General features: G+C 40.9%; 1 protein-coding gene across 1 annotated transcript in view; it reads right to left on the reverse strand.

Annotated features, from left to right (window-relative positions):
• Positions 1-24,630, reverse strand: part of LOC124155069 (carbonic anhydrase 2-like) — a 45,757-nt gene extending 21,127 nt beyond the window's left edge. Inside the window, exons 1-2 of the mRNA XM_046528811.1 lie at positions 24,437-24,630; positions 2,937-3,134 (exon numbers count right to left, since the gene is read on the reverse strand). Coding sequence (XP_046384767.1) covers positions 2,937-3,134; positions 24,437-24,470 — 232 coding nt within the window. The 5' untranslated portion in view covers positions 24,471-24,630. The remainder of the gene's footprint in view (positions 1-2,936; positions 3,135-24,436) is intronic.
• Between the last annotated feature and the right edge of the window lie 208 nt (positions 24,631-24,838).

Consider the following 24,838-nt stretch of genomic DNA (forward strand, 5'->3'; position numbering starts at 1 on the left):
GTTATGTTAAGTCACTGAACACTGTATTATTAGCCATATTTATGGACATTATTCTCTGCTTCTCAAGAAGAAAACATTTTATGGATATAAAATATAACTGAGGGTATGATACACATTTTAAAAAAGCTAGAAGTTCCCGTGGAAATACCCCCGTTAAGACGGTCAAAGGCTCCACTCCGCGGTGTCATAAAACGACCGTTTTCGAAGTAGAATCCTGAGGGTCAGGGATCGGAGAGTGACGAAGGTATAAGGGTCTCAGCTGGTATCTTTCTGGTAGGTCTTTTTGTATGAGTCCCAGGAAAACAACTCACTTTTTCGAGGTTTGAACGCTTTTAATAGAAGTATGGTCTTCGATCGTATCCAAAGAAAACGGAATCAACTTCGATGAAACGTGCAATTACATCGCATGAAAAACCTCCACTGTCTTCACCATAGACCATTTGAGAATCGGTGTCTTGAAGAAAAACATAAAAACGGTGAATGGTGAGCGTTAAAACCCATACAGCTTCAATAACCTTACCGCGTCGCGGCTAATCCAACTCCCGACGCGCGGAGACGAACCCTGCCGCGCGGTCGAAAAATCGATGTCATTTCCGGCGACGCAAACTTATTTCAAAGAAAACTGCATAAAAACCTTAAGAAATCTTCAACAAATGCTCTCATGTAAGTTACTCCGCGCGACCTTGCCGAAAACCTATTTGAAACTCTACCTAAATGTAAAACTTTGTCGAAAAACAGTATCCGCCATTTTGTTACTGCACGGTAAGAATTTCTGGACGGTATTCTTTAAGATTACGGAAAATTAAAGAAAAAACACCATGCCAACAGATTATGTGGTATTTTATTTCGCAAGAATCCACCCATAACTTCACCATCCACTTACTTTGGAAGATTTTCAGAGAAAATTGAAGACGGGCGTTTTTATGGAAATTTGCTCACGTTTGAGCCTCTGTATCTCAGTAACGGGTAAGACTTATGTCAAATGAAGTACATATCCATAAATTTCAATCATTTCTGAGTATACCTGCGAAGTTTCAAGTTTATAACTCAAAAAAAGCCATTTTGTAATTTTGTCCGGCTTTTTCCGATTTCCGCCCACTGTGCGTCGCGTCGTCATGGCCTCCGTCGTTCGTTTTAGACAAGACTACGCGGAGGAACGCCCGAAAGCCGTTTCCAGCGTGGCGAAACGCCGCGGAAACCTCGGATCCAGAAGGAAATTCAGTGCGGGAGAGCGGGCCGAGGTAATAAGTGAAAATTTCTATATAAAGCAAATATTACCGGAAAATGCAATTGATATTTGATAAAATAGTGTATAATTTCACGTGTTGAGCTCGAAAGCGTGCCGCACGCGATAACTTTTGTATCACATAATATATTTCCTTGCGCGCTCGTTTTATTTCAGCGGCCATGACTTCCCATTACCTATCTTTGAAGGCTCAAGAATGATCTCTTAAAGTGAAAGAAAGGTATCCCATTTCTTCGCTGCGTTGTATCTGCGTCTTTGTTTGTCTGGGAGCAATTTCATGGGATCGTGGTTTGAGTGAAGATGACAGCAAACGATTTTCTCCTTCGAAGTTTTCGCTCAAAATGTGTATTGTGTAGAGAATTTAAGGATGCTCATATCCTCAAAACAATATATTATAGTTGGAATTTGTCTAGAAATTAGGCTAAATGCTCTTCTTCAATCTTTCTCCCATCGGTCCTAAAATTTGACGAAATAATCAATTATAATTTTCCGATGTAACTTTATGCGATTTTCGTCATCATTGTAGCATGTAAGCTCTACTCATCAACTGACCCACGGTGTTAATTAGCATGGTCTGTGGTGCTCTAGTCCCTTTCGCCATGAAGGTCAGATGGATAAAATTTTCTGAAAGATTTTCTGAACGACGGAGTTCGGGAGAAAGGAGATGGGGAATCCGATGCTGCCTACATTTCATTCTCATTTTGTATTATTTCTTATCAATTGATTGTTTCAGAGTAATAATCGTATAATCAGATAGCAAACCATTTAACTCGAATTAGAATCGTAATAGGAAAGGTAATCGTAAATAGAAGAACTAAAATGAAGAGTTTTGCTTTGAATTTCACTAATTTTCACGTTGAAAATGTTTGAACTCCAGTCAAAGAACCCGAATCGTATGCGTTAACCAATCGAATTTCATACAAGCGTTTACATTTTTTTATACGTTTTTCAATCGCGTCTTGATTGTTCTAACCGTAAATTGTGGAAGAAGATTTCTTGGAATGAAAAGGAACGTGGACATTATATGGAACTGAAAAGTGAACTCCTGAAAACATGTTACTAAGAGTATTCAGCCCAACTCAATTTCAGTATGAAATATGAAGCCTTGAAGATAATTTTTTCGTTAATCCTAATTTTTAATTTGCCGGCCTCGGTGGCGACGGCATAAAGTCCTCGCCTGCCAAACAGTCTCCCTTGCCCAGGGCATGTTTGTTCGTGTACTTTTCATTGTTGAGTACCCCGATTTAAAATGGCCTATGAGTTATTTAAGCATACCGGGACTAGCCACGGTGATAACTTTTACGGAGTCACCCGCAGTGCACAAATTGTGCGAAAAATCATTCGCCTTGATCGGGATTCGAACCCGGATCCCTCGATTTCCAGCCGAGTGCTTTATCCAGTTAAGCTTCCGAGGCGTCATTTTCTCCTGTGGAAATTTGTGGACTATACCGGACATGGTGGTATGGACTGCCGAGCATATTATGCGACGAGCAGTCAAAGTCGGAAATCGAGGGATCCGGGTTCGAATCCCGGTCAAGGCGAATGATTTTTCCCCTGTGGATTTTTCGCACAATGGCCTATGAGAGCTGTATCATGGAGCTGGCCTTTAGGTTTCCCGCGGTCAGGAAAGGTCGGATAGCGAGGCAATTTTCCCAGAGCGGTCAAGGCAGTTTGAATGGCACTCACTCACCGTTCCAGTCGACCTTCCATCCGTGGCCCGTGTTGGAGAGGAGGGCCTGGGGCCCTTGGGAGGAGGCGAGGGCCTCAGCTGCGATCGGCGCCTTCTGCAGCGAGGGGTCGGCGTCCGCGCTCCTCGTGTCGATGTCCACTGGGGACTGCCTCTTGCCCGTGGCAGCCACGGGCCAGTGGGCGTGCCATGTGGACGGACCTGCATGAAAATGGCAACATCAGTCTCATCCAGTCTCAGATATTCCACATCCATACGGCCCAACGAATTCAATAATTATATTGACAAAAACCATACCATGTTTCAGCCTAGTTCTTGAGCATTTACGTTGCCAATGGTTGCAAGCATAAATTCGAGACCGATGTGGATATGTTGTGAGAGTGGGTGTTGTATCAAGTGATCCAAATTAACTTCTTTTTCCAAATTTTACAACTCGATGTCATCCTCAACATGCCAACGCTTCTGTGCTGCAGATAATTCAGAAAAAAATTCAGCACGCAGCAGAAGGTTTAATTTGTGATTTCAATCCAGCTAATGGCCTTACTATAATGTTGACACCAATTCCATTTTCTAATACTCTCGCCACTCTTGCCGTCGTTTCCTGCCAGAATCGACAAATGGAATCGACCGGGAGGGCAGACTTGACTCCGCCTTCGACGTGATGGGCGTCAGCGTCTGCAATCTGCTTTTTACAGCTCATCACTTAGATGACAGTGTCTATTACTGCTCGGTGAAGTTCTATATCGCACCATTTGATTGATAGACATTCCTAGTTGGTTTCCTTCTTGACCGCAGTGTTTTTTTGTTCAACTTCCCTTACTCTTTGACAGTTCTATTCTTTTTTACCCATTCTCTGCCTCTCTCCACTAATTCATCTCCCTCAGTCCACTACTCTGTCTAATTCCAAGAGTAGTCATATGAATGCATTCGCAGTTATTCTGCGCTTGGATCGAATAATAAGCATACGAGTTCCCGAGAGAAATCCAACAGCTACGCTCGTCAGATGCATCACTCTCTTCGCATGGAATGGAACTATCACTCAACCTTTCACTCCAATGGGGAGCCTCGTTTACTGTGCGAATGATTTTCCCTTGGAAGATGTCGTTGCAAAGTGAGGAGTGCCTTTTCAGTGAAAAATATCAACCGCAAATACGCAGCCAGCGTGTTTTGTTCCGACGTATTCCTCCGCTGTAAGCTCCGATCGTTCACGGCTATCCCGCGGAACAGTCTTAAGTCATGGCATTGATTTCAGGCTTTTAAAATGATTGGAAGGGAATATCGAACGGGCCATGCTGCTGATCCAACCCCTTTCGGGTACTTGCTGACCTCAAGACGATAAGGAGTTTCCTTTGTAGCGAACACCTATTTCTTTGATCTTAATGCCACCTCCTACGGAGAAGTTACTGCAGCACATTGCCAACTGATGTTGGCACGAATACCTTTAAAAAATTGAATGACGACAGGCAACACCTCTACGACACCCCATTACAAGAATTCGATTTTTCGCTGCTTAGATTCAACTTGGAGTGCGAAATAATGAGCCTCAGTCTCTTAACTTTTCAGTGATGGCAAAATCTGAAATTCATCTAAACTGCTTTCGAGAGATGCGCTAATGTGGGTCTGGATCATCTCTTTAACGTAGCCGAGTTGGAATGTATAGGGATAGAAATTTTTCTGGAAAAAGGTTGTGAAATTGAATTGATAATGCACTCATGGTAAATACACATTAATAATTCCCGTTTATTCCCAGCCGGAAGCTACCTTAATCAAAATATTTATTGATCGATCTATATTTGAATAAATATGTTTAAGGCTTATTTTGACAAAAACGTAAGACGGAACATATTTCCGTCGCGTTGCGGTTGAATGTAGGCCCGAGACTTATAGCATGTACAAAAGAGCTAATGAGACTATTACGTCATTGTGGAAAGTGCAGTAAAATTAATTAACTATGAATTGATTTGCTGGACGGATTCGGAAACATAGCATGTCGTCATATCAGTCCAAACAGCAGTCGATTTTCTTCTCTTTAGGGCTTCGAAGTTGTAAATTGCATTTTTAAAAGCCCGTGTCAATACTTGCTGAAGGGTTAGAGATTTTATACTTAATCTCCTAAATGTAATATATTTCGATTGTATGGTGGGAAGCATCGATCAGATCTATGATTAGAATGGTATTATCTTATATATTATCCTTTTGGTTGTTGGAAAGGTGAGTTTGGAGGTAACTTCGTATTATCCGTTGAAGTTCTGAAAAGAGGTGCTTACAGATTGACTGGGAAGGATTGTTCGAAGGGCGGAGGGAAACTAACTGATTCGTCGTGAGCTGATGTTTAGGGAGGTTGAGGGTCACTTATGACGCGACGGGTCAGTTGCATGCAATCAACAGGCCGCCGGTGGAAGCGCTACCCTTGGGTTCCTCCCCTCCTGCTATCCAGGGAGGAATCGAGATTCTTGTGATAATCTTTGGCGCAGCCTCAAATCGAACTCATGGTTGCCGAGATAGGAAGCTTGGATTTTCATTTATTAGTCACTTTTAAATATTCTCTATTATAAACTCTTCCTCCTTGTGGGTCAGTAATCTGATAGATTTCGTTCGCCAAACACTTTCCTGGAGGCAATACCTCCCCCCGTAGACTCAATATGCATCTCTCCACCTCCTCTTCTCCAACTATCTTCAGATTCACCATTTTCTACTTTTCAATCCATATTTTTTTATTTCATGCCGAATTTTCTGTCAGTAGATATCTTAAATGATCCGTCCCAAGAACTCATCCTTTGTACTTATTGCGAACAAAATATATCTGCTATAGGAGGCATATTGATCTATAGGTATATTAGCTTTGATTTTATCTTGCATGGAACTCTCTGCTAATGCAGTTAACAGGTTCAAACTTTTCCCGAGTAGGTCGCATGACTTTGAAAACTGTCGGGTTTATCATAAAAATCATTCGGGGAAAGGCACGACGATTTTCTGCCTGGGAAACACTGAAAATGGCCGCCACTGCTTTGTTTCAGGTTGATGCAACCATGTGCAACGATAAGTTCTGTCATGTACCCAATTCAAATTAAACTTCCTCACAAAGGTAGGGGTTTACAGTAATGACACTGTTGTAGTTGCTGGTTACGGCTACCGTAGGTCTGAAAACCGTAACCTTCCTCTTCTTATGTTCCCCTTTAATGGCTGTATGAATATACAGTTTAAGTTTTCCTAGATACAGCACAATCACTTCTTTTTTTACAAAGCGCGACCAATGAATTATCATCCAGGAAAATTGAACTACAATTATCGCTTTTACTTTTTTTAATTTTAATTTTTTCCATTTTCATCTAGTTTTGTTGTTGAATCTGGTAAAATAATTCTCACTCAGTATTATTTGTTTCTCATTATAACCAGCGTAAAAATAGTTAGACTTGAAAGCTGTTTACAGTTTATTCTGTCTTCTGTATTCGTGCCACCTATCTAGTACTAAACTAAAAGTGGAAGCGTTCTTTTCTCCTAGGCCTCATCAGCACTTTTCTTCAGTGCTCGCGTGAGGCCGTTAGAGCTCGTCACGCCACTTGCACACTAACGATCGTGCTTCCGACAAGGCCTTCGCCCTCCTAACGATTGAAATTGTCGCGAAAAATCTTCCCTAGCCCGCAGAATCCTTAAAATTAACGTTTATTTAGAAAATCACGCAGCTAGTGTGGTCTCAGTTGCATCGGAATACGCCGCTCATCATCGCTCGTTAAGACCAGTGGAACCGACATCCAGTAATTTCCTTTGAAGTGTCACTTCATTCTACAAATTTGAGAGACCTCTCGGGAAGGCGAAAGCGAAAAGACACTTTGTTGGATGTTGAATTCTTTAATCAAAGAATTTCCCTGTGCCTTTAATGAAATGAATCCGCGATATTTGTCCCTTGTTGAGTTGTAACGCTGGGCGCAAGCAGTTTGTGGCGTAAATTTGGGAGTGTCCTTAGCCAGAGGTCTAAGTGGATCCAGCTCTACAAATATCTTCTCATAAACGTCGTTCGCGTTTAAAGCATGGAGCTGGAAGCATGAAACCCCCTGCATCATTTTCTTATATGAGATTTAGTTCATTGGTTAGTTGTCGTGATGATGACGGCGGATTTTTACTGTTATGAGTTGTTTTTTTTTGTGATTGGATAACTGTTACGTAGAGTCCCCGCCTTGATTGATTTGCACAACCGATTTCAGAGCACGCGCCTCATTATCGATGGAATCCCCTCATTAATTCCCTGCGTGGTTAATGCGTATGTCCGGAATTCCTCTAAGTAATCGGCCAAATCGAGGCAAATTACATCGTGTGCGCACACATTTAACGGGCGTTGTTCACGATGGTGAGGCCATTAAAAAAATTGGTCCTTGGATATTAATTTACAAACGAGTGTCCCATCTGCTGTGGCTGCTCTCTTCCCGTAGCCTTTAGTGATCTGAAGATGAATTATTTTGACACCATTTCTTTCCAATAGTCTTCTCTCCGCTTGTAGAATTCGTTTTCATCTTTCTCGCCGCGAGCGACCTCCACGGCCGAGCTCCTTCCCCGCCCGCTTGCCTGTTGTGAAACCTCTTGGGTCAAATAATGTCGGGAATATATTGAATCAAGCGCCATGAATTAATATAAGCGTTCTACCCTCCCCCCACCCTGAAGTCCCCCTCCCCTACCCAACTGCCTTCCCCTCCTCCCGACTCATCAACTCCAATTGTGCGTGCCCTCATCGACTACATCCTGCCTCCGACAAGACAACGGCTCCCACAATCTCTCGCTGGGCGTGAATTTGGAAGGACGGTATACGTTCCCTAACATGAATATCCAAAGGTACGCTCAAAAGGTGTCCGCAACTCAGTTCCAAGTTAAGTGAGACTTCCCGAAGACCGAAGCGATTGAACTTTTCCCTGGTGTGAAGCCTGGTTAAGGAGGCCGGCCCGAGAAACGAAGAATATGTAATTCTCAAAAGAAAATTGAAAGTATGCTGTCCGATTAGAACCTAATCAAGTGAGGCCCACCAAAAGATGCTTTCTGTGGTGCCTTCTCTTGAAATTGCTTTCTGATTGGCCCATTTTATGCACGCTCTGTTGGCGATATTTCTGCAATACGAAAAATATTGATGAATGCTAGAATGTATGTTTTGCCAATTTTTTTGAAATTATAGAAAAACTTGAGGCGATGAAAGAAAAAGAAAAAAAATAATAAAATCACGATTGCAAATAAACAAATCTTAGCTTGTCACCGGATCACTTTTTGATTTATTGACGAATGAATGCTGTAAATGAAGTAAAACGACGTATTTTCACGTGAAAATTGCGCTATGGTCGGCTCAAATAGGAGGGGAAATGGTGAATTATAAGGATTGAACTATCCACTTTCTCTTTTCCATTATTTAGCTTTTGAACGTTGATGGATGTCGTCTTTGATGGCGAAACATTCTTTGATAGCAAATGCGCAAACTATTTGCTTTGCCTATTTGAGCCTAGCTCTTTGAAAGGTCCATCTTTTTTTTACAACATATCGGTTCCTGACCGAGGCAACGTGCGTCGTCATAGAAGATTCTTCCTTGGTGAGCGTGGGCGAGTAGTGACCAGAAATGGCTTCTTCGCTTGTGGTGCCAACTGGAGAGCGGAAAAAAATATATATCCGATGGTTGTATTGCGCGTTTATGCACGAGCCACGATGAAAAAAATTCTGAGGAAGTTGAGAAATTCTAACGCTCGGCTAAAAATTGAAAGGGAGAATTCAATCCCTCGTTTGGAGAAAAGGGCCTCAGCAGCGGGAATCTCTTGTGTCGCGGAGAGAGGACAAAGGAAAGATGAAAGAAGGTCGGAAGGCAACAGTGCCGAGTTGATGGAGCGAGAATCAAAAAGAAAGAAAGGAAAATAGTTATTAATCGAATATCACACTCTCCTGAAGGTTTTAAAGTATTATAAATTACAATTAATTATTGCGATACAAATAATCATGTTTAATTATTATGATCAGAGGGTAATTGCCACCCTGCCAAGTATGTATCCATATTTCCATTATATTCGCTTACATTCGTGACCGCGAACATTTTTATTACACTAATACCAGATTTATTAAATGAGAGATTAAAGAGCTCCGTGAGTAAATATGCGCTATGAATCATGCATAACGGAAGGAAGAGACTGAAGGAACCTGGATTTACAAGGGCGCGTGTTGACATCAGAGGCCAAGTATTCTTGCTAAGAAGCAAACTAATGGCTTAAGTAGCTGTTCATTCCACCTTGCTCGCGGTAATTTCACTAATGATCAGTCAAATGCGCGTGCGACCTATTGAGTTGCGTAAGCTCAACCTTCTTGAAGATATGCAAATGAGTTAAAAAGGAAAGACAAAGATCGAGTCTAATTTTGGGTACCGTTCAGTCTCTAAACCTCTCAATCACTGGCTGCTTCTTTCTGAATATATTCAAAGAGCTAAGTGTACTTTCCTCAGAAGAGAGCGATGCGCGGAACGCCTATTTATGCTCTTTGTATTTACACGCTGCGAGAAAAATTTCTCTTTGGTCCCGCGGCTGAAAAAGTTTTCAAAAGTGATTGATAGAGATTTCCTTCACCTCACCCTTTTCACTTCCTCTGAGAACTATATTTTGGTACTTATGTGAAATATTATATGACTAAAGGCAAGAGTTAGTCAAATAATTTATTGAAATGAATAATTAAATGAATCAATCATTAATGTAATAACCATACAAGAATAAAGTTGAATAAATTTTACTGTAAAAATCCTACGTATTCGAACTAAGCCATAATAATCAGATCAAAATTTTCATTTGTGTGTATATTTCAAGCGGAATATTTGTTATTCTGAAAAAGTTACCCTGAATACGGGTAGCTTAATATTTAAATGGTAAAACATTCATTGAATTAAATGAGCATGCTGAAAAATGATTTCTATCCGTCTATGACCGAGTATCGCTCTACGTCTAGACGTATGTTTGGCGCGTGAGTTCATGCTATGCGTCTGCTTTGCGTCTATTTTGGACTCAGATGTCAAATGCTTTGCCATCCCTTCATTCATCACAAGAATTGAAATCTTAACGTCTGGTTATCACAGGTGTGCAGACTGATCTTACCCCTGCAGACTGTGGGCCTTGAGAAATTGTCGTCGTTGAGACATTCGTCTGCATTCTGCAGCGATCCGATCCTCCAAGGTTCGTGCGAGGACTTCTTACCTTCCAACGACCAAGACATTTTCCGAGAGAAATTGATGGGACACACTCGTCATACTAGCCTGCCGCGTGATGCTGAGGGCGTTTTCTCTAGATACCTCTCATTATACCGCATTTCTCAATCAATCTAAAAATGGGGTGATTTGCTGGTGAATTCACAGTGCTTTTAGCCAGGCCCCCAAATAGCCCTAATTCTCTCGACTCTTGCTGAGGCAGTGCCTTGGTGCACTCAAATACTCCCTCTTGAGCATCGGGGCGTGTCACCCGCGAAATATTCATTTGAAAATTCGGTCCCTCCGAGAACTTTCGAGATTGTCTTCGTCCTGGAGGCGGAGTGCTAATTACGGAGCCAGCGTTAATGAACAGGTTAAGTGTTTGCTGTGAAGAAGGAATGTTTAGAGGATCAGGATTAATGAAAACAGCGTGAGGAAACTTTTGGTGTAACACCTTGGAAGTTCTTTCCACGTAGAATTATCGCTTCAATTAGCATCTCGGGTATTATGAAAGGAATTATTCATTGGAAAATGAAGCTCTTTCAAACGCCAGCAGTATTTTGCCTCGAAAGCATTGGCCTAGGCCAAGCTAAATATATTTTTTCCTTAAATTTTTACTTTTCTTGAACTCCCCACCCCAAAAAAAAGGAACTATGAATGGGAGACGTTGAGGAAGTAATAAATATACACTATTGCAAAATTTATCCATTTTATTTAAATGTAGAAATTACATGAGTGAAGGAAGTGTTGAAAGAGGGAACTTTTTCATAAACCCTGCACGTCATCAAAAGAATTATTAATTTTCAACAATTTTCAGTGATGCAAATTAGGTAGCCTTCATTACTGAAGGCGATTTGAACGTTTGGTTTCATTTTCAATATTTCGAAGGTGTATAAAAAGCATATTTCCGTAATGGCTCTTGCAAATCGACTTATGGACAGGTAACTCCAGTAGGCGGCGAAAACTATTTTAGCAGCGATTTTACGAGCGGCTCCCTGATTGAGATTTTTATCTAGCTGGGTAGATGCCTACAATAACGAAGAAGTATTAAGATCAGTTTTAACAGTAACCCGTATTTGCCACCTGGATCCTGATAGATGGATAGATTTGCGACAAATATAACACATCAGGTAATAAACGTAAGTCCCGTCGAGGAAATCAGTGACCATACGGTAGTAAAAAATACGTTTTCTTTAAATATTGCAAAACATTTCAAACCAGAACGGCAAGTTTTCATTTTGAAAAGAGCTAATCTGGATGGGTTTAAGAGTCGAAGGAACGACCTTGCTGCTATCCATGCGTGGTGCGATGCGTGGCAGTTAAAATTAAAAAAAAATCGTAGTTATGAATTTCTGGAAAAAGAAGAACTCCCCACAACATAGATATATCATTCGGGGTACCCAATTAGTGACTGTTGAATCCGTGAAATATCTAGGAGTTAGACTCAATAATGATCTATCGTGGAATAAGCATATTCGGCAAAATAACAAGTCAAGCTCATCGTAAAATGGGTTTTGTTAAAAGAATATTAGGAAAGTGCGACGACAAAGTGAGAGAAATTAGCCACTTTTCCCTTGTTACCACATTTAGAATACGCTGCCAGTCTTTGGGGCCCTTATATAAAGGCTTCATAACATAGATAAAACGCGTGCAAAGAAGAGCTGCTGGGTATGTGAAAAGTCGTAACGATAGTCTTGTTATTGATACTGACCTCTTAGATAAACACGGATGGGAATCTCTGTCAGACCGTAGACTGAAAAAAAGACTAAGCATATTATGTAAATTCAAGAGCAGTGTCTTTTATAATGAAGTTAGCCATATCTTACGGACGCCAACGTACTACAGTCGATCAGATCATAAAAATAAAATAAGAGAGACTGTAGAACAGATTGATTCAAATTGTCGTTTTTTCCACTATCAATGCGACACTAATACGGCAACGTTGGAACTTGAAAGTAGGTTAGTTGACTAGTAGGATAGCCTACCAAATTATGTATGCCTTAATGCATATTCCTGAATTTTATTATTATTTCCAACAGCATGTTCTGTGAATTCTAGCGTTCTTATCAGATCGCTTTCATGACTAGTTTGCAAGTTTTGTCTTTGCATGAATGTGGAAGTATAATTTGCTAGTATGCGTAGGAAGGCGTTTGTGTCCATGCGGCGTGTTCGTGTTCTTGCATGCTGCATGTTGGTGATTGATCACCCCCTGCTAAACACCCTGGAGGTGGCTCGAAGGGTATTATGTAGATGTATGTCATTTCATTCGACCGCCTCAAATCACTTTTCCCGCCGAGGCACTTCTCATAATCTCTCGCACTCTTTTGCAGCCGTTGCGAGGGCTTTGGTGTTCGCCTCATTGCAGAACCTTCCGTGAATGAACACTCTTAAGTACTTATGTGAATTTCGTTCCCAAGGACACGAAATCAGAGCATCAGATGTGCCGCTCCCTCGCTCCACTCCCTGTGGGAGAGCTCACGGCGCCTTTTTTAGCTGACCAATCGAAGCTGTCGCAATAGAGTGGCGAGGAATTCTCCTAGAGTTAGGGATCAATGCTGGCCATCATGATGTGTCCCACTCTCGGGTCAGACGGTCTCGAGACGAGTCGCGTGAGGCTACCATCGGCGAGGCCTTTTGAACCAACACAACTAATAACTTGTTAACCGCTTGGATGACAAACGATTCAGTATTTACTATAGTTCTCTCGATTCTTTTAAATGCAATTAATAATTGTATGAGAGAAGAAAACATGTGTTAGAATATAGATATCTGGGAATCGCGATAACGTATGACGGAACGAGTAAAAGGGAAATCGTAGCAGAAAGAGCAAAGAGTGCCTTTCACGGAAAGAAGAATCTGTTTACTTCTAGAAATATAGCTCTTAACAAAAGGAAAAGACTTTGGAAGATTCATGCTTGGAGCGTGGCTATATGTATATGGAAGTGAGGGAAACATGGACAGTCGGAAAGCTGGAAGAGGTGGCTTTCGGGACTTGGTGCTGGAGGAGTATATCGCCTAAGATCAATGGGCTAGATCATGTAATAACGAATGAGGAAGAGTTCAGAAGAGCTGGAGAAAGAAGAGGCTTTATGAATGGTCATAGAAAAAGAAAAGCAAATACGATTGGACATACATAATAACCTATTGGCTAGATTCGTTGAAGGGAAGATAGAAAGAAGGAACACAAGAGGAAAACCACCACTTGTATCAATCAATCAGATCATGAGAGAGAGATGTGATCATTACAGCATCATCACAGTGGCGTAACTAGAAATATGCTTTCGGGGAGGATGGAGGGGCCTTGGGGGAGGTCTACCCCAGGCAACGGGAAATTTTCGAAAAATGACTCATCTCAGTGACTCAAATAACTTACTGGCATGATATTAATAAGCGATCTTTAACTTGAAGGATATGCAGCTATTATATGTCAAAACTACACAAAAGTGTGAATTATTTTGTTTCCCTTCATCCCCCTACAGTTACGCCACTGCATCATAGCATTTCTAGCTGAAGAGGAAGAACAGGGAAGAATGGCGAGGTGCTACAATCCAGTCCCATGGCTGCTGCTAACTGAAGAAAAAAAAAGAATTGCTATATTTATTGACAAGGGTTATAATCGCTTTGTTGTATAAAATACTATCGCAAGCCAAGTGATCGCGTAGTTTTCTTTATTTACTTTCTATTGATAATCCTAACCCACCAAATTTGCAATTCTAAAATCAAAAAGTAAGCATCTCCATAGAAAGTTGATTAGCTCTCGGGCGAGTTGTAACTATTGTCCTTGATATGTATTCACCTTACAGATAGATGTACGTGATCGAATGTGGTAGGAGCGAATTTAAGTTTGAGAAGTATTTAATTCGACTATGACTTTCGCTTGGGTTATAGGCGTTTGGGAGCGATTTTTTTTTTAGTATTGAATGAAAGGTAAAACATATTTAGCTAATGTTGAAAAATTTCTCGCATTGATAAAAGTATTGTTTTACAAGCGAAGAGCTTCAAATTGAAAATCTTGATTGTTTTTTTTCATCGCATCGACGAATGTTACAATTACTCCTGGTTAGGACGATTTACTTCTGCAGAGAATCTACACATCGCTACTAATAGAGGGAGTATTCTGAAGGCATTCACATTCCTTGCCGTCTAAATCATAGTAGCCCTTTCTTAACAGTGATAGGTACTCCATATCTTATAGATATATACTTACAAACGACTCACATGTTTAGGTTCTGCCATGCTAAGGACTTTTTTCTAAATGTAGATAATTGATTGTTATAAATCTGAAGTCTTCTCTTAAACCTCGGAGTCGCTAGGAAAAAAGCGACTTTACTCATTCGTTCAATGACAAAAGATACATTTCTTTAAAACAAATAAGTCTTATTTGCCTGACTGTTAACTCAAGCTCGAGAAATGTGACAAAATTGTCTTTGGTGGGACCCAAGACTTTAACAGATATAGGTTTTTCTCTTCGAAATATTCTTTCGATTATTAATAAAAGAAAGACATGATATGATATAAACTGAAAATAGGATTGTTCCCAGAAAGTTTTAGGAAAATACTGTGTAAAATAATGTGGCAAGAAAGAGGCCAATTGCGATAAATCAAGTGATCTCCAGCAGAGAAATTTTGTGATTTTAAAACTGAAAAAGAAATAATTATCTCCGTAGGAAGCTCATTTTCTTCTGAGCGAGTCGTAATTATTTCCTTAAACAGGCATTCAAGCAATGACCTGGTGAAATATAATTATGTAGTGAATAATCAATGGCGTTATTACATTCTTCATAATATTTGGTTGGTTTTATCTCGAGAAAAAGTGTGTTTCGGCTGGAAAATGAGCTGCTGGTGATTTTACATTGCTGGCCAAGTTATTTATTTGTTGATTGTTATAAAATCTGCTAAAAATCAGTAAATAGGTTAATGGGAAATTGGGTTAAGGTATGTTTCATTCGCCAATAAGCAGCATTTAGTTATAATTATCGCATCAGCTGGCAAATGGTATTTATTCCGAAATTCCATCGCACTAATCCATCTTTATTTCCCTTCAAGAACTCAGACACGCGATCTCTCTTGGAATAGCTCTCGCACCCAGAATTCGGGAATATTTTTGGCTTTTCTTGAAAGAATATCCCGTGAAAGAGTCTAACCGTCTGATCACGATATCTAAATGGAATTGGCGTGGGTTTGTGTCGGCTTTGAGATGTTGAGCTGCTCACTGGTGATGAACTGATTCTCAGAGTCACTTCTTACTTGTCTCCTCACTATCTCATGATTGTTGCGTCGTTCGCAGCAGCACCTGCTAAATGAAGAATCCGAATGTTGTCAATTCCACCACGGGTAAGTTCTTCATGCTGCATCATTCCTCTTCAGTTAAACCCCTTTCCAAGTGCCAGCGTTTGGCAGACCTAAGTTTGTTATGAATATTTTTGCTTCGCATTCTACCGGTCTTGTATGTGTCTTTCGGCCCTTTGCCGGTTCGTTATTCATTTTACGTCTCCACTACATGATTATTTCGCCATCCACGAGGGATTTCGTCTGCTTTTCTATCGCATCGCAGATTTCTAACTTATCCTCTCATGCTTATCGTTCACCATTCCGCCATCTTCTACTTTGAAAATACCGCTTGAAAGCGTAAATGTCTAGCGCTAGAACTAAATATCTTATTCCTTAAAATAATTAACACACGAAAATGTCATTAATGCTCTGCAACTCCAAATTTATTATCTTCGCCTTCTTGGCATAAATAGATTACTGTTACAGTGAAAATTTTGGCAACGCCGAAAATATTCTGGAGGCTGATGTCCCTTCCGACTCCATATCAAGTGTATCAATGCTGTAATTCTTCCACAGTGTCTTATCTTGTTGGTTGAGTTTACTTCCGTCTAAAGTGATAACTTTCTTTTTATGGGAGTTCCTTAAGTCATTTCGGTCGTAAAATTTCAGTATTAAAGTTGCCAACAGTTAGTTTTATGGTTTTGTTTGTGGGCATATTGTAAGTGGCTGTAATTTCAAAATACGTAGTCAGTGGGTATGGATATTTCTATGCCACGTCGGATTCCGATTAGTTGGAATATATTCACGTATCTATGAAATTATGACCTATTTTACCTATGACTGAATTTTTAACTCGTTATTGATATTTGCTCATTTATTTAAGCACGTGCGAGTAAGTTTTCAAATCGTAAAATTTTGGTGTTATTTCTTTGTTTTATGGCAAAACGATTATATTGCACTGCACTTGAAACACTTGTAATCATTAATTCGTCGATATGACGGCAAATTTTCTTCCTGTGGCATTTACTCTTCTGTAATTATCAATTTAGTGAAGGAAAGAAACATGTTAAGGGCTGACTAAAAGTGAGCGATCTGCGATTGGTCAGACACACGAAGCTCTCCTCTCCCGGAGTTCCGGAACCCACTCACATCTTGTTTCCGACGGCAGAGTATGGAAAAGGGAGGAATTAAATCAAAAGGCTGTGTACATCAAGACGCTAGATAAGCTGTGATTTAAAAATGAAGGTTTACTTATCCTAAAGGTTGTTAAACTGAGCTGGCAGATTAGATAAAAAATGTATCCAATCTTATCTTCGGAGAACAAACAATTGAAAAGCAAACCGCACTCGTTTCGTTGAAAACGCTCGTGAACTATTTCACGCGTCACCATTTGTGCTTCAATTGTCAATTTCGAGTTATTCTCCTTCAATTCCAACTCGAAGATATTTAGATCTCTTTCTCTTCCCTTGAGGGAAATATGTAACGATACCGAGCCCGTTTTGAACATCAGTTGCATTTGACATGAAAAAATCAGAAAGGTTACCGCTTTTAACCATTTGCCGACGACTTGGTGTAAAAATAACTATTGAATGTCTTCAAGGTGCGCAAAAAGCTGGAATTTTGTAAATGCTATCAAAATAACTATCCCTCATTATTCAAATGAATATGTTTTTAATGTGTCTTTGTAAATTGTGCCATTATAGCAACACCTCCGTGAACAATGAGTAGGGCCGCTCAGAGATATTTATGGAAAATATTTAAAATTCTGGTACAATGTTTCTTGTAGGTTCTTTTCTTTGTCCCTTTCCAAGTTTTAAGATAAAAAAAACTTTGGGTGGATGTGGGTCTCATTTAGCAGTCAGGAAGTCGTTTGGCTAAGGCAATTACTTCATGATATGCGAGAGGTACGGTATGTACATTTAACGAACAACTAAGGTAACCAAAGATGCAGAAAGTAGCTTCAAATGAAAAATAACCGTCAGAACCACCATCAGATGTGCGCCATCACTACGTAAGAGATTTAATTAAAGATAATATTATTCAGTTTGTTTATTGCATGAGTGAGGACAGTGTGGGTGTTGAAAGCATTAGTAATTGTAAGCATTCTGTACAATTCCAATAGGTTACGGGTCCAGCATCCAATAATAACGGAGCTTAATAAAGATGAAAAAGAATTTCCTATAGCAATATTTACACGAAGACTCTCACATCTCCCGATTACTAAAAAAAAGACGATATCGATAGTACCGCTACCAGAAAAAAAAACTGATGTACAAAACACCCTTTATCAATAAAAAGCTCGTTATTAGTCCAAAATCACCGAAATATGGATTAGAGCTCTCGTCATTCGAAGTATTTGAGCAACTATTGCTTGCAAGTGGGTTCTATGCTTCAAGATCGATTAATCCGGTAGATTCCTATCATATGATTATAATTAATTGTCTAGATGCGAGAAAGACTACTCTAATTAATGATGCAATTGCTGAAAATTTCTCTCCATCTCACCGCCCAGGATTCGAATACCAGCGCAGATTTTCGCAGTGAAGGTAAATAGTGAAATGCATTTGTCAGCTTGTAAGGCTGACGAAGGAGAAGGGAATCTCTCGTCGTAATCAGGGCTGAGACTGAAAAGCTAATCTCATCCAACTAAGCAGTATTGGCCCTGATGGTGACGAGAAGATCATTCTTCGAAACGTAGGCTTAAACAACTTTACACGGCGCTTACCCGAGGAAATTTAACGAATATTAATCGTCGGGAAATCCAACGTTGTTTTATCGAGGAAAACAATAAATCCAGACTGATGGCTCTCATTTTTGGTCAATCATTGTAGAACTCATCTCCCGCAATAGCTCCAAAATATATCTGAGGGGCGCCATGAAACTAATTGCGCGATTTCTTTTATTGCTATTTTATTAATTTGAAGTCTTCATTTGTGCATAAAAATTTAGTTACATTTAGACCACGAAGAATCTGCACGTTAGGCAATATGAATTTGTCCAAATCCATGGTTTATCAAAACCATTCATGCATAATTCGAACCCGCGACCTCCGAGCGATGACTTGACCTCTCCGTCAGCGACACTGGCACTTCATTTAGGAGCCTTTAATTTAGGTTAGTGATGAAAGAGTAGGGACTGGAGTGCACTTATAATGGCCAAATGATATGTTCATAATTGAGAGAAGGCGCGATATTTTTGGAGCGATTCCTGAGGACAAACAGCATTTTGCTATGTTGATGGGTGCCCGTATAAAGTGTTTTTTATCGCAGCTGTCGCACTGCAAACATCTGTCCATCAGATGTGTGTTTCTCGCATTCAGACGAATGTAGGCACGTGGTACATGCATACCAGATATCCTCGCGATGAGTAACCATTTCCAAGCAAAAGCTGTTCAAACATTGAAGCGACCTACAGCGACGTCGATGTAATGATTCCCTCCAACTAATGCTCTTGGAGCTTCAGTCCAATTCGTTGTGCCTGATAGAGGGGATAAAAGAAAATTCATCAGACACTTGATGGCCGGAAAAACCTCGAGATAAGAATTGAACGAGCGGAGGGGGGGGGGGGGGTCCAAATAATACAAGTCGTGAGGATAAGCCGTTATTGGAAAATACATGATTCCACGGAAATCTAACAAAGATCATAACAACTCGTCGATTGGCCTATATTGACAGATCATACAATTCATTTTCCAGCTGGAAGCGCATTAGGGTTAATTAGTAATGCTATTAATATTTGACATTCCAAGGGACTACCTAATTTTCGCCAATATGTACGGTCCCGTCAAAATTTGGTGTCCTCTGAATGCGCAAAACTCCATTTAGGGGAGGAGAAAGTGGGTTTGGAGGGGAGGAGGGGAAGCGATCCGAAGTCAGCGAAGACCTCGGATGGAGTCAAGTTCATAGCAAAAATGGCAATTTTAACCTTCACCCCAAGCACTTACCCTAAATAGACTCGTCTATGCCCAAGACCGACGTCTTCTCAAGGGGTCACACCAATTTTTAAACAGATCGTGCCATCAACACTAGATATCAATGAGATGAACGAATAAGTGAAATTTCTCGCATGAATTATATACACGCAATATAAATGACATACTACCAAACCCACCAATTCCAGTGGTGTTATGCCTTGTGTTACGCTTATATGTAATTCAAATTATCTACAAAACCTATTAATTTAGTACTACGCCACGACCACGAAGTTAGATCATTTGGACGTCAAAAAGACAGCCAATCAGCGGAGTGGGGTACCACAGGGGACCCTTACGAAACAAACATTGTTTTGCTTTTGTTAGCATCAGGTGATTATGTCGACATCGATAAGTGTTCATTGGTTTATTGAGATTGCAAGAGCATTTAGTTTAAAATTCATTAAATTGCTGAAGAAATCAACTTTGCATACGTCTGCTAACTTTAAACAACTGCTTTCACATCCCGATTTACATATTCTGAAGACACCGGACATTGGAATGGTTCCTACCTCTATTCGTTTTATTTACTGTTTTATTAAGAGTTTATCCCTTTACCTGCTATAGTTCCTCATGTATTAATATTCTTGGGTGTGGCGTGAATATCCTTTGCACTAGGATTGTCTTCTTTATAATTTGATAAGTATTAATGCACTCACTTCCGATGGGATGGATATCATCATATTTACTCTCACCCATTAGCATCACATATTCAATGGTTTTTGTCGACATCTAATGAATCCTTCGATTTGAGTAGTTCGGTGCATCGGGCGTGTCCCTTTTTTTGGAACACACGATCAACGGTCAAGGGATTCGCTCACCGCTTCTACGTCACTGTTGATTGTGATCTAAAATGAATGAAAATGGCCCATATTCGTCCGTTGCCTAGTTTTAGAGCTATTTGCGGCGAAGATTCGATGGTCCTTTCGCAGATTAGTTGATGACGTCAGGCGCTCCCATTGACTCTGAGCCGTCCATCGCCTATCAGCTGCGCCCCGCGGTTCGTTTCTGTTTGCTTCTGTTTTTGAGGCATTCCTTCCCCCACAGTAAGCGATTCTACCTCAGGTGTTGTGTGCGATGGTGATTGAAATTCAGATGCTCAGTCGCCGCAGGAAAGAGTGGAGCTTTATGTCGAGAAGAAAGTGTTGCCAGTTGGTTCCCGGGTATTCTATTTGCTGGTGTACGAATGGCATTTTGTTTAGCACTCACGGGGTGAATTAAACTGTGGATATTTAAATGTGGCTAGTGTGTTTGAATGCTTTCTCATGAAGACAAAATATATTGGTGAGGAACACAGAGATCGTCACAAATTCGTGAAAAGTGGGCAGTGGCAACTCTCACGTTGTTTTTTTTAAGAAAAACTGCAATAGCATTGAAGTTGGGGTTTCAATTAAGTGCACAGCTTTTGGCTTCTGCACAACCGTATTGAGCTCTCCATCTATATTCACTATTAGCCTTCATCCATGTCTGAGGGACATGAAAACTGAAATTTCAGGGTTAAATGATAGTTTAACTCGTCAGCTGAGCATTATGCAGGTGCAAGATCAAGGGTGTCGCCGGTTGGAAAAATTATAGCTCTGAAATTATGCTTCCAAAATGTTATATTATTCGGACGCGTGAAAGGTGGTTTTCATATGAAGAGAGATCGGTGTTAAGGTTAGTATTTTAAGATATTTTTTTTTTTAATAAATCACTATAGAATAGTGGAATATCGACAGTTAAAAATAAGTCTCAAATGGCCGTCACGAGAGACAAAAGCACTTGCCGTGTTGGTTAGCGAGAATGGGGATTCCACGACAGAGAGAGACCAACGACCCCGCGCCCTCTCCACCACAATACTCGCCTGCGGTGGCTGACGGGAATGCAGGTGCCAGGGACCACCACAGACACACAATCCGAATAGAAGGCTAATGGGACCTCGCTGAGAACACCTAGGTAATAACCATTCGTGACATTTGAAGGTCGAGAGAACGCTGTCGCAACTTTAATTAGTAGCTTTGGAGAATCGGTTTTTGCTTTCGAGTAATAGATGAATCCAAAACTTTTATTCGTATCACTTTCGGTTTTTGACGGAAAGATTGATGAAAGTATGCGGCCGTGGCTCATAAATTATTCCGAGGAAACCATAGAGAAGGATTCGGTGAAAATGGTACTTCGGTCAATGCTTCTTCATTTACTGCTGATTTGTATCATTGAACCTCCTAGAGAGAATAGGGAGCTATTAGAGCTAGTTGTGATATTTTACACAAGAAGGGAGAGATTATCTCCATCGTGGTAGTCAGAGGAAATGGGCATCGCCTGAGACATGAACATGTTTCTCTTGCTTCCTATTCCACCCTGGAAGTGACCCAGATCTGCCGAGAGCTCCTGTGTGACGCTGCGATGCCTCGCGGCCGTCATATCACTCGAGTGCTCGTATCTTCTGGCACGCGTCATTGCTGTCACAATATTTCATTACCACGACTCTCGTGACTGGTCGTGACACATGCCGTTTAATCTCGAGAAAAACGATGATGGAATTTCTTTTCGTTGAAATTAATATGAGCCTAAAAGAGAGGCCATTAAATGCCACCGTCTACAATCATTCCAAAGAAGAAGCCCATATTACTTGCTTCCAATTATACATTATTCAGCATTCGCTGATGATTTGATTATAATATTTGATCCTCGTGTTTGCACAACCTGCAAAATGTATTTCATTCTGCAGTACTCTTCACTTTTCACATTAGGAATTATTCATTATTTTCGATATAGGTATTGTCGATATTTTTACGCCATAGACTTACGATCAATCGCTGCTAATCGCTGCTGAAATTTAGATTATCGAAACTTTTTCTTGTAGAAATAGCGACTGATATCCTGCTGACGGATTACGCTTCGGGATGAGACCACTGACCAGTCTAGAGTAGCAACGCCTTGGGATTCGACAAGGCTTTTGCAATTTCGTCCAGTTTCAACGGGTTGATGCATGCATACAGAGTGACTCCAAAGAATTAGCTACTTTCGGTTTTTAAACAATAAATTAATGACAAATGAAATCTAAGTCAATCATGAAATTATGTGGATAAATTTTTAGCATTAAAAAATAGAGCAGAAAAAATTGGAAATATCAAATGCATGCCGAGGAGTTGAGCTTTTTTTAACGTTTGATTGCAATTACTATTCTGCAAATGCCTGAAAATCTACGGATAGCTCGCACATAACATTACCATAAATATCACTCATTATTTCTAAGATATTCGAACTTTCAACTGCGGTTGGAATGCCGACGAGCTTCAGGAAAGAATGCCGACGAGCTTCAGGGAAGCACTTGTGTCTGAGGTTTTTCCATTAAGTGGAGCAAAAGACACGTGGAATATCTTTGTTTATCCAATCTTTGGCGACTTTTGATTTCAATGAATCTTATTAAGATTGCCAATAGTGAAGTGTTCCATGCTGAGAGAATTTTATCTCGCCAATGATTCAACGCCGCCGTAGGAAAAGATTTTGAGCCTCGTGGATGAGCGTTATCAGCGAATGAATTCAATGAATGTGAACGATGGAATCGCCCTAAGAGCCGGGAAGAGAGGGGAGGGCCACTTTTAATTAAATTTCACAGGGATTACTCAGTGAATCAAAGAGTGAAAGGAATTTACCTACTTCTATTTTCTAGACGCAGAAACGGAAAAGAACCTCATTTTATGGGACGAAAAAAACTACAACCAGACGCGTAAGATTGGACATTATACTCACCGATCAATAGGCTTAAACAGAGATTTCAACAAAATAAAAGTCACGTATTCGGCACGAAATATACTGTGCGTGTAACGTCCTTCGCTTAAATGATTTTCAACCTGGATATCACACCTTAACAGGGGCGCAGCTAGGAATTAAGGCTGGGGGGGTTTAGGCGTAACTAATACTGGGAGGTCTGGGGGGTATGGAATACCCACCAGGGTAGGTGCGTGGGCCCTCCCATGGAATTTTTTAAAAGATAAATGGTTCGAAATGGTGAGTTTTACGGCTGTGTGAACAGTTATGTGTTTTTTGTGAGTCATCCGTCCCCCTAATGTTAATTACTAAATTTGTTAAATGAAAATATTTTTATTTAAAAAATTCTCTGAGGTCTTGGGGGGAGGGAAGTTATTCCCCCAGACCATTCTTCGCTGCGCCACAGCACCTTAGGTACATTTCAATTGGCAAGACATCTTGATGTCCACAGCACAACGCTTGTTGGGAATCCTTATTAGGGGAAAGTAACTATAAAATTTCGTAAAATGGTGAGGACACTGTACTGAAAAAATGCACCGACACTCCACACAGATGATTCCTTGAGGAACGAATACCCAAATGCCAATTGAAGTAGGAGATATGATCTCCAAAATCGGGTTTTCGGTCGAGCTGAACCGTGGCCAAAAATGACGTAGGTTAACACAATCCTTCCCTCGTCGATGGCAGCCGAAAACGCGGTTTTGGAGACGTAAGTACCCAATCAAATTAGCAATTGAGTATTCATTCCTTCGGGAATATTGGCTTTAGATGCTCACCTTAGCCCATGAATGCACAAGACTTTGCCATTTGCAGATTTCATCAGATACGAAAAAAAGACTATTACATCTATAAAGGGAAGGTTTGAGCTCAACTTACTCTCAAATGCGGCAAGATAAAATGAAAGGAGGGCCTCGATTGGCCGAAACAAAATCCCTCATCAACTCGTCCAAGTGCCTGACACAAGTCGGGTGCGAATGGGAATGCAATAATTTCACCGCAGTGGCAAAAGCGCAGTCTCTCAGCTGGAAAATCCACACTTACACATTAACCTAGTGGGAATCCTTTTTTTAGGGTATGGGCTTCACTCGGGAGATAACTTGTGCTTTCCTTTCGTTGTATTAAATCTGAATTGGCTGCGTCGACAGCCTCGCGAAAGAGCTCGCCCGTTTACTGAGAAAACAAAAGAACGATTGGAGCGGCGCTCGGCCGGAGTCGTCTGCCGCGCGCCGCCCCCGACCGCAGAGAAAGACCACGTGTCGTAGAATGAGCCCGGAATGGATTGGTGTGGGCCGACAGGGCCGATATCCCCTCCCGTGCAAAACTCACCGTTGGCCGCGGTGTATCCCCACTGGGCGGACATGGAGACGTTGGGCGCTGGAGAGAGAATTTGAAGCGACAGCAGGCGATAAATGTGTTCGAGGAGAGCAGAAAGAACGTGTGGCTGAGGAAGAGGGAGAGGAGTTGTTGAGACCAAAGGCGAAAGCTGTTTGGTGTCGGAATGCAGAAAGAGACAGAAGAAGCCATAGAGGTTCGAATATATGGGGGCCCATCAGCAGTGTGGGGAGGGGGGAAGGGGGGTGCTCTTCTTCGTCGGGTTATGTCAAACCAGGTGCTGAAAGGAATGGGAGGAGTAGTGCGGAGGAGGAGTGGGTGCGGGGGAGTGATTAGGAGGAGGGGGGGGGTGGAGGAGGAGAATCACGTGGGACAGTTACGTAGATGGAGGGGTCT

Source organism: Ischnura elegans, chromosome 1 (genome assembly GCF_921293095.1).
Source record: "Ischnura elegans chromosome 1, ioIscEleg1.1, whole genome shotgun sequence".
In the NCBI taxonomy this organism is placed as follows: Eukaryota; Metazoa; Arthropoda; class Insecta; order Odonata; family Coenagrionidae; genus Ischnura; species Ischnura elegans.